This window comes from Mustelus asterias, unplaced genomic scaffold (genome assembly GCF_964213995.1).
Source record: "Mustelus asterias unplaced genomic scaffold, sMusAst1.hap1.1 HAP1_SCAFFOLD_4926, whole genome shotgun sequence".
NCBI classification, from domain to species: Eukaryota; Metazoa; Chordata; class Chondrichthyes; order Carcharhiniformes; family Triakidae; genus Mustelus; species Mustelus asterias.
In genome coordinates this window covers 402-11,356 of record NW_027594869.1, presented here as the reverse complement: position 1 = coordinate 11,356, position 10,955 = coordinate 402, and the positions used below count along the sequence as shown (strand labels likewise).

At 51.3% G+C, this 10,955-nt stretch overlaps 1 protein-coding gene across 1 annotated transcript; it reads right to left on the bottom strand.

Annotated features, from left to right (window-relative positions):
* Nucleotides 1-2,762: 2,762 nt before the first annotated feature.
* Nucleotides 2,763-10,351, bottom strand: LOC144491289 (unconventional myosin-IXb-like; the record flags this gene model as incomplete). The annotated part of the gene is made up of 6 exons (XM_078208963.1): nucleotides 10,250-10,351; nucleotides 9,381-9,480; nucleotides 5,303-5,406; nucleotides 4,778-4,907; nucleotides 3,584-3,673; nucleotides 2,763-2,879 (listed from the first exon to the last, which is right to left on the bottom strand). Coding segments are annotated over exons 2-6 (513 nt in total), but the record flags the coding sequence as incomplete, so codon positions are not given.
* Nucleotides 10,352-10,955: the final 604 nt, after the last annotated feature.

Sequence of the window (10,955 nt, the reverse complement as noted above, 5' to 3'; positions counted from 1 at the left end):
GGTGGGGGGGCGGAGGAGGGAGGGGGCGAGGGGGGCGGAGGAGTGGGGGCGGAGGGAGTGGGGGGCGGAGGAGGGGGGGGCGGAGGAGTGGGGGGAGTGGGGGGCGGAGGAGTGGGGGGCGGAGGAGTAGCAGAGCAGTGGGGGGTGTGGGTGGAAAGTGGGGAGAGCACCAGAGAACACAATCAATAAAGAAACTCATTCCTGATCATTTTCCTGAGCCCCTCCACAGGTGTGGAGCCTCGGTGAGGGTTCAGTTTCCAGGGATTTTGTAATGTTCGCCCTAATAACTCAGAATATTCCAGAGACTTGGATGAAAAAAGGGCACAACTGGCAGCTCAGCATTCCAGGATTTAGATACTTCAGGCGAGAGAAAGAGGATGACGAAACAGGTGGGGGTGTTGCTTCACAACTGATTAGGGAGAATGTCACAGCTACACAGAGGGAGGACATCTTGTTGGGATCCTGCAGTGAGGCCACATGGATAGAACTCAGGAACAGGAGCTGTGCAATCACAGTGTTGGGGTCGTACTACAGACCTCCCAACAGCCAGCGTGGAGTGGAGGAACTGACACGTCAGCAGATTATGGGAAGATGTAAAAACAACCGTGTTGTTGTGATGGGCGATTTTAACTTCCCCAACATAGACTGGGATTCCTTTAGTGCCGGGGGCTTGGACGGGGCAGAGTTGTTCATTGTGTCCAAGGGTGCTTCTTGAGGAAATATGTGGATAATCCAACTCAGGAAGGGGCTATCTTAGACCTGGTTCTGGGAAACGAGCCCGGACAGGTGATTGATGTCTCAGTGGGGAACCATTTTGGGAACAGGGATCACAATTCTTTAAGTTCCAAGATACTTGTAGAAAAGAATAGAAGTAATCCCAGAGTGAAAGTACTAAACTGGGGGAAGGCTGACTACGACAGTATTAGGCAGGAGCTAGGGAATGTAGACTGGGGGCGGCTGTTTGTTTGTGAGCAGAGTGAAGAAGGAGGCATACATAAATTTCAGGAAATTGAAAATGGATAAAGCTCTTGAGGAATACAAAGATAGCAGGAAAGAGCTTCAACAGGGACTTAGGAGGGCAAAAAGGGGCCATGAAATGTCTTTGGCAGGGAGGATTAAGGAGAATCCCAAGGCTTTTTGTGCGTATATAAGGAGGAAGAGGGGAGCTAAGGAAAGAGTGGGTTCACTCAAGGACAGTGGGGGGAAATTTGTGTGTGGAACCAGATGAGATGGGTGAGGTCCTTAACGAGTACTTTGCATCAGTATTCACAAAAGAGAAGGATGTGGTGGATGGTGAGTGTAGAAAGGAGGATGCTGACATTCTAGGACATGTTGAGATAATAAGGGAGGAGGTATTGGAGATGTTGAAAAACATTAAAGTGGACAAATCCCCAGGGCCAGATAGGGTCTCCCAGAATACTGAGAGGGGCGAGGGAAGAAATTGCTGAGGCCTTGGCCAGAATCTTTGTATCCTCTTTAGCCACGGGCAAGGTACCAGAGGATTGGAGAGGAGCTAACATTGTTCCTCTGTTTAAGAAGGACAGAAGAGACAATCTGGGAAATGACAGGCCTGTGAGCCTTACATCAGTGGTGGGGGAAATTATTGGAGAAGATTCTTAGGGACAGGATGTACCTCACATCTGGAAGAGAATAGGCTTATTAGCGACGGGCAGCATGGTTTTGGGAAGGGGAGGTCGTGTCTCACAAACTTGATTGAGTTCTTTGAGGAAGTGACAAGAAAAATTGACCAGGGCAGGGCAGTGAATGCTGTATACATGGACTTTAGTAAAGCCTTCGATAAGGTTCCTCATGGCAGGCTGATACAGAAGGTGGAGTCATTTGGGATCCAAGGTGAGCTGGTAAGATGGATCCAAAACTGGCTTGGACATAGAAAGCAGAGAGTAGCAGTGGAAGGGTACTTTGCTAACTGGAGGTCCGTGACAGGCCGTGTTTCACAAGGATCAGTGCTGGGGCCTCTGTTGTTTGTAATATATAGAAATGATTTGGAGGAAAATGTAGGTGGTCTGATTAGTAAATTTGCCGATGATACAAGAATTGGGGGAGTAGCAGATAGTGAGGAGGATTGTCGGAGGATACAGCAGGGTATAAATCGGCTGGAGACCTGGGCCGAAAGATGGCAGATGGAATTTAAACTTGGACAAATGTGAGGTGATGTGATTTGGAAAGTCTACTGCAGAAGGAAAGTTTACAGTAAATGGTCGCGCCCTTAGAAATATTAGCACACAGAGGGATCTAGGGCATGCAGATCCACAGTTCCCTGAAGGTGGCAACTCAGGTGGACAAGGTGGTCAAGAAGGCATATGGCATCCTGCCCTTCATCGGTCGGGGCGTTGAGTATAGGAATTGGAAAATCATGTTGCAGTTGTATAAGACTTTGGTTAGGCTGCATTTTGGAGTATTGTGTACAACTCTGGTTGCCAGACTACTGGAAGGATGTTGATGCATTGGAAAAGGTGCAGAAGAGATTTACCAGGATGTTGCCTGGTTTGGAGGATATGGACTATGAAGAAAGGTTGAACAAACTTGGATTGTTTTCATTGGAGGGTCGGAGGATGAGGCGGGACCTGATAGAGGTTTACAAGATCATGACAGGCTTGGATAGAGTGGATAGTCAGAGTCCTTTTCTCCAGGGTTGAAGGGTCAGGTACTCGGGGGCATAGATTAAGAGTGAGAGGGGGCAAGTTTAAAAGAGATATAAAGGGCAAGTTTTTTATAGTGAGATTGCTGGACAGGGTTTTAACCATCACGGACTCCTCCATGTCCTTTTTGTTTAGGAGAGCGTGGTTAATCCGGAGAACAATCCAATCAAAGAGTGCGGTGTACAGGGACTTGGCCATGGAGTCTCGGGTCGTTATTGCCTGGAATACACCACAAAATAGCCAATCAGAGCAGTCACTGCGCAAAGACACCTGGACTGAGTTACCCAGGTCACAGCCTCCAACCAGACCCCGCCCATCCAGCCGGACCGGGCCCCGCCCATCCGGACCGGGCCCCGCCGGACTGGTCCCTGCCCAGGCCCGGGCCGTACTGGGCCCCGCCCCCGCCACCAGGCCCGCCCGGTCCCGCCCTGCCGGGCTGCGATCCCGCCCCACCAGACCAAGCCCCGCCCCCACCCGCCCACCCAGGCTCCACCCTGCCCCACCCCGCCCTGCCAGGCTCTGCCCCGCCCCACCAGGCCCTGCCCCGCCCCACCCCACCCACCCAGGCTCCACCCTGCCCCACCCCGCCCTGCCAGGCTCTGCCCCCGCCCCACCAGACCCAAGCCCCGCCCCACCCCACCACCCCCCCAGGCTCCACCCTGCCCTGCCAGGCTCTGCCCCGCCCCACCAGGCCCTGCCCCCGCCCCACCAGGCCCTGCCCCGCCCCACCTGGCCCTGCCCCGCCCCACCCGGCCCTGCCCCACCCCACCCGGCCCTGCCCCACCCCACCCCGCCAGACCGGGCCCCGCTCCACTCAGCCAGACCTGTTACACATTCCACTTCAGGCAAATTCTGCCAAGTTTTCCCAGTGTCAGATGCACAGCTGCCTGAAGCTGTGAGCGGAATCCCACAGTGCGACTTACCTCATTGTGGCTGTATGGCAAAATCAGCTTCTCCCCCACTGTCACCGTCTTCCTCTTTGTTAAAGCTTCAACTAGCGTGTCCCGTTTCACCTGGAGAACACGGGGAGAGAGCAATCACACTGGAGCTCCGTCTACAACCTGATTTTCACATTGTTAACAGGGTACAGAGGCACTGGAGAAGGGGCAAAACAGATGCCAGTTTGGGTGGGTTCCCCTGGCAGCCAGTTCCATAAAGGGAGTAATCACCTTGTGCCAGAATTCGAGACCATCGTGGACAGTGTGGCTGCACAGGGTAGCAGACACACCCACTCAGCCAATCCGGAGTCCAGCTGATTCCAACTGGAAAGGATTCTCCCTACATTCACCAACCGGGAGGCTTTGTATTCAAACTCAGGATGTGGTGTCACTGGCAGGGCCAGCCTTTATTGCCCATCCCTAATTGCCCTTGAGTAGGTGGTGGTGAGCTGCCTTCTTGAACTGCTGCAGTCCCGAAGATTTAGGTACACCCACAGTGCTTTAGTGAAGGAGTTGAAGCATTTTTGCCCAGTAACAGTGAAGGAATAGCGATTTATCGGGAATCCATCGGGAATTGGGAGTCCATCACGGAAACCAGCCTCCCATCCATTGACTCTGTCCACACTTCCCGCTGCCTCAGCAAAGCAGCCAGCATAATTAAGGACCCCACGCTCCCTGGACATTCTCTCTTCCACCTTCTTCCATCGGGAAAAAGGTACAAAAGTCTGAGGTCACGTACCAACCGACTCGAGAACAGCTTCTTCCCTGCTGCCGTCAGACTTTTGAATGGACTACCTCGCATTAATTTGATCTTTCTCTACACCCTAGCTATGACTGTAACACTACATTCTGCACTCTCTCGTTTCCTTCTCTATGAACGGTATGCTTTGTCTGTACAGTGCACAATAAACAATACTTTTCACTGTATACTGATGCAGGTGAGAATAATAAATCAAATCAAATCCTATTAACCACACCCTTATTAATGGTATAATAATTGTATTTAATTATTTGCAGGTTGTGAGCATTAACTGGGAATTCACCCGTTCTCCAATCAACAGGAGCAGACGGAAGATGTTGTTATTTCATTGGAAGGTGCATGTTTGAAATGTGTATCTCTGTAAATAAATCCTCATAAAAAGTGTCTCCAGATTGGCTGCAGTTCTATCCTTCACGCACCTTCAGCAGCTCCGACAGGGTGTCCAGGACTTCAGGGGGTCCAACCTCCAAACTCTCTTCCCTGCCAGTGGATTTCCTTTTATAGATAACATTCCCGAGATAGAGGATTGTGGAGAGAACAAAAAATATCCTGAAGGGGGAATGGGAGAGGTCATGGAGTTTTGCAAATCCGGAAACATTCAACAATTCCAACTGTGTGAGATATTTAAAAACTGCTTATTTAATAATTTATCAAATGTCAGCGGAATCGTATAAGAGGCTCCTCCCACCACGCGCTCTTTATTAACCCGATTTCTAATCGTCCTTATCGCTCTTCACCACTCAGAGTCAGAGCAGAGAGGACTCCATCCCTGTGCCGGGAGCGGGTGGGGCCCCGGAACTCCCCCCTCTCAATCATCGTCAACATGATACTTCTGGTAATTACAGAACACACTGTGATTGGCTTGCACTGACCAACCAGAGGGAGCCTGTGATTTTGGCAATCAGGTGATAAATGAGACGGGAATATAAGCTCGGGTAACTCACTGAATCTTGGTCCTGTGCAGAAAGCCCACCATCTCCATGGCCTGTTTCAGCCGCTCAAAGTCATGCTTCAAATCCTCGCCATCATCCAGACAGAAGTTCTGCTTCTAGGAGTCAGCAAGAGAGAGGACATATTTCAGCCCAGAATGGGAGAGAGGGAAACAGACCGCACGCCAGGGAGAGAAGCAGACCGCACGCCAGGGAGAGAAGCAGACCGCACGCCAGGGAGAGAAGCAGACCGCACGCCAGGGAGAGAAGCAGACCGCACGCCAGGGAGAGAAACAGACCGCACGCCAGGGAGAGAAACAGACCGCACGCCAGGGAGGGAAGCGGGGGTTGGAGAAATCACACAAATGCTTTGGCCTCAACTACATTCTGTGGGAGTGAATTCCACACATTCACCGCCCTCTGGGTGAAGAAATTTCGCCTCCCCTCAGTTCTAAAAGGTTTACCCCTTATTCTCAAACTATGACCCCTAGTTCTGGACTCCCCCACCATTGGGAACATTCTTTCTGAATCCACCCTGTCTAATCTTGTTAGAATTTTACAAGTTTCTATGAGGTCCCCTCTCACTCTTCTAAACGCCAATGAATACAATCCTAACCGACTTAGTCTCTCCTCATATGACAGACCTACCATCCCAGGAATCAGCCTGGTAAAACTTTGCTGTACTCCCTCTATAGCAAGGACATCCTTCCTCAGATAAGGACACCAAAACTTTTTTTATTAATTCATGGGAAATGGGCGTCGCTGGCTGGCCAGCATTTATTGCCCATCCCTATTATCTCCAAATTTGAATGTATTATCTCCAAATTTGCAGATGATACGAAGTTGGGTGGGAGGGTGAGCTGTGAGGCCAGGTAATTGTAGGCCGGTGAGCTTGACGTCCGTGGTGGGGAAGTTGTTGGAGAAGATTCTTAGAGATAGGATGTATGCGCATTTAGAAAGGAATAAACTCATTAACGATAGTCAGCATGGTTTTGTGAGAGGGAGGTCATGCCTCACTAACCTGGTGGAGTTTTTTGAAGAAGTGACCAAAATGGTTGACGAGGGAAGGGCCGTGGATGTCGTCTATATGGACGTTAGTAAAGCATTTGACAAAGTACCTCATGGTAGGCTGGTGAAAAAGGTTGGATCTCATGGGATAAAGGGGGAGGTGGCTAGATGGGTGGAGAACTGGCTTGGTCACAGAAGACAGAGGGTGGTAGTGGAAGGGTCTTTTTCCGGCTGGAGGCCTGTGACTAGTGGTGTTCCGCAGGGCTCTGTATTGGGACCTCTGCTGTTTGTGATTTATATAAATGATCTGGAAGAAGGTGTAACTGGGGTGATCAGTAAGTTTGCGGACGACACAAAATTGGACTTGCAGATAGTGAGGAGCATTGTCAGAAGCTACAGAAGGATATAGATAGGCTGGTAATTTGGGCAAAGAAATGGCAGATGGAGTTCAATCTGATAAATGCGAAGTGATGCATTTTGGTAGAAATAATGTAGGGAGGAGCTATATGATAAATGGCAGAACCATAAAGGGTGTAGATACGCAGAGGGACCTGGGTGTGCAAGTCCACAGATCCTTGAAAGTGACGTCACAGGTGGAGAAGGTGGTGAGGAAGGCATATGGCATGCTTGCCTTTATAGGACGGGGCATAGAGTATAAAAGTTGGGGTCTGATGTTGCAGATGTATAGAACGTTGGTTCGGCCGCATCTGGAATACTGCGTCCAGTTCTGGTCGCCACACTACCAGAAGGACGTGGAGGCTTTGGAGAGAGTACAGAGGAGGTTTACCAGGATGTTACCTGGTATGGAGGGGCTTAGTTATGAGGAGAGATTGGGTAAACTGGGGTTGTTCTCCTTGGAAAGACGGAGGATGAGGGAGACTTAATAGAGGTGTATAAAATTATGAAAGGCATAGATAGGGTGAACGGTGGGAAGCTTTTCCCAGGTCGGTGGTGACGTTCACGAGGGGTCATAGGTTCAAGGTGAAGGGGGGAGGTTTAACACAGATATCAGACGGACATATTTTACACAGAGGTGGTGGGGGCCTGGAATGCGCTGCCAGGCAAGCTGGTGGAGGCGGACACACTGGGAATGTTTAAGACTTATCTAGATAGCCATATGAACGGAGTGGGAATGGAGGGATACAAAAGAATGGTCTAGTTTGGACCAGGGAGCGGCGCGGGCTTGGAGGGCCGAAGGGCCTGTTCCTGTGCTGTATTGTTCTTGTTTTTGTGAGGAGGATGCAGAGATGCTTCAGTGTGGTTTGGACAGGCTGAGTGTGTGGGCATCTGCATGGCAGATGCAGAATAATGTGGATAAATGTGAGGTTATCCACTTTGGTAGCACTAATAGGAAGATAGATTATTACTTGAATGGATGTAAATTGAGAAAGATTTCAACGAGACCTTGGAGTCCTCGTGCATCCATCACTGAAAGTAAGCGTGCAGGTACAGCAGGAGTAAAGAAGGCAAATGGTATGTTGGCCTTCATAGCGAGAGGATTTGAGTTTAGGGATAGGGATGTTTTGTTGTAATTGTACAGGGCGTTGGTGAGGCCACACTTGGAGGATTATGTGCAGTTTTGGTGCCCTTGTCCGAGGAAGGATGCCCTTGCCATAGAGGGAAGCAATGGCCTAGGGGTATCACTAGACTATTGATCCAGAAACTCATGTTCTCGAGACCCGGGTTTGAATCCTGCCATGGCAGTTGGTGGAATTTGAATTCAGTGAAAAATATCTGGAATTAAGAATCAGCTGATGACCATGAAACCATTGTTGATTGACGGAAGAACCCACCTGGTTCACTAATGTCCTTTGGGGAAGGACATCTGCCGTCCTGGCCTACATGTGACTCCAGAGACACAGCAATGTGGTTGAATCTCAACTGCCCTCGGGCAACTAGGGATGGGCAATAAATGCTGGCCAGCCAGCGATGCCCATGTCCCATGAATGAATAAAAAAGTTTTGGTGTCCTTATCTGAAGAAGGTTGTCCTTGCTATAGAGGGAGTACAGCAAAGTTTTACCAGGCTGATTCCTGGGATGGTAGGTCTGTCATACGAGGAGAGACTAAGTCAGTTAGGATTGTATTCATTGGCGTTTAGAAGAGTGAGAGGGGATCTCATAGAAACTTGTAAAATTCTAACAAGATTAGACAGGGTAGATTCAGAAAGAATGTTCCCAATGGTGGGAGAGTCCAGAACGAGGGGTCATAGTTTGAGAATAAGGGGTAAACCTTTTAGAGCTGAGGGGAGGAGAAATTTCTTCACCCAGAGGGTGGTGAATGTGTGGAATTCGCTACCACAATGTAGTTGAGGCCAAAACATTTATAATGTGAACAGATCCCTGCGGAACGCCACTAGTCACTGACTGCCAATCAGAAAGAGAGAGCGCGAGCGAAGGAGCACGAGCAGGAGCGAGAGCGAGGCGGGGGAAAGACGGTCAAAGTCAGGCAGAGACCAAGCAAGATGGCGGCTGCTTATGCTGACAGCAGACCGTGACAAATCCCCAGTCCCGCCCTCACTGATTATACATCCGAGTGTTCAGTGGCGAAGTTTACTGCAGGCGCCCCACTGCCCTATCCAGGCCCATATTGAAGAGATGCCCAATGTCACTGAGCCACCAATCAGCAAAGAAGATGCATCTCCGGAAGAGGACGGATCTCCAGAAACACAATGAGGCCGGAGGACAGGCGCCCTCAATGACACTGAATCTGGAAGTTCCACCGACTGATGCTCCCCCCACCTGCCAATGTCCCAGAGTCCAGGGCCACTGACAGTCTCCGTCCCCCTCTCTATCTCCGGATGGGAATATCGGTGCGGATCTCTCTCGATCCCCGGATGGGAATATCAGTGCGGATCTCTCTCTATCCTTTATTGCTAATTTTGGTTAGTCGTGCTGGTTAGGGTGCATTGGCCGTGCTAAATTCTCCCTCCATGGACCTGAACAGGCACCAGAGTGTGGCGACTAGGGGATTTTCACAGTAACTTCACTGCAGTGTTAACGTAAGCCCACTTGTGACACTAATAAATAAACTTCAAACATTGGCTAACCAGTAGCTTGCCCGCTGGCTGTAGAATTATCGACCAACCTGATTGAGGTAGTAATAATCTTCCGGCTGCTTCAAATGGAAATCTCGGCGTTCCGACTCACTCGCCCCCATCAGCAAGTAGTAAAATACATGATAGTTCCTGCACGTTGTGGGGGTGGGGGGGGGGAGAGATAGGGGAGGAGGGAGGGGAGAGAAGGAGGGGAGAGGGGAGAAGGGAGGGGGGAGGAGGGAAGGGAGGGAGAGGGGAGAGGAGTGAGCAAGTGAGAGAGAGAGAGAGAGGCTGTGAGGAGTTGCTGTTGGTGAACCACAGGTCAAAAAGCTCAATGATAAAAACATTAACATTTATTCCAGCTCCAGCCACACTCACTGTTAATCCGGATAACACTTCGAGCGCTGGGCATGAGAGATCGAGGCTCGAGGCTGCCACAGGCCGCGGGGGGGGGGCACGTCAGGCCTCTGAGCCAACGCTGGTCACACAGATTAGGATTGATGAGTGTGGAATGATCACTTGGGCAGGGAATGCTTTATGATGTACGGGTGCTATATAAATGCAAGTCTGCACCAGCAGGAGATGAAGGGGAGCAATCAGAAACAGGTAAACTCGACTTGAGATTGTGAAGCAGGCTGACAGCTCAGAGCAGAACAGACATGGAGGTGGGGGAGTTCTGTGACCAGAACACACTCACATGTCCCACCTTTGACCTCCATCCTGCTCCTATTCTCATTAAAAAACGGGGGAAACTTGACAACCCCGTCACTTTGATGTCCAGCATCTGGTCTGAAATGGCCAATCAAATTGCGCCCTGACAGAAGGTCATCTAGGGTTACTCTGTGAAAGGTTTGGGTGGGGTGGAGGGGGGGGGGGGTGGGGGGGGGCGGTTGTCACTGACCTCTCGACCTAATCTTACCTCTCATCAGCTTCCTGAGACACCAGGCGGGATTTTTCCAGGAGATATTTCTCCACAACAGCCCTAGAAAAAGAGGAAAAATTAATCCAATGTAGTGGACAGAGAGAAAGAGACAGAGAGGCAGAGAGAGAGAGGGCAGAGGGAGAGAGGGGCAGAGGGAGAGAGGGGCAGAGGGAGAGAGGGGCAGAGGGAGAGAGGGGCAGAGAGAGAGAGGGGCAGAGAGAGAGAGGGGCAGAGAGAGAGAGGGGCAGAGAGAGAGAGGGGCAGAGAGAGGGGCAGAGGGAGAGAGGGGCAGAGGGAGAGAGGGGCAGAGGGAGAGAGGGGCAGAGGGAGAGAGGGGCAGAGGGAGAGAGGGGCAGAGGGAGAGAGGGGCAGAGGGAGAGAGGGGCAGAGGGAGAGAGGGGCAGAGGGAGAGAGGGGCAGAGGGAGAGAGGGCAGAGGGAGAGAGGGGCAGAGGGAGAGAGGGGCAGAGGGAGAGAGGGGCAGAGGGAGAGAGGGGCAGAGGGAGAGAGGGGCAGAGGGAGAGAGGGGCAGAGGGAGAGAGGGGCAGAGGGAGAGAGGGGCAGAGGGAGAGAGGGGCAGAGGGAGAGAGGGGCAGAGGGAGAGAGGGGCAGAGGGAGAGAGGGGCAGAGGGAGAGAGGGGCAGAGGGAGAGAGGGGCAGAGGGAGAGAGGGGCAGAGGGAGAGAGGGGCAGAGGGAGAGAGGG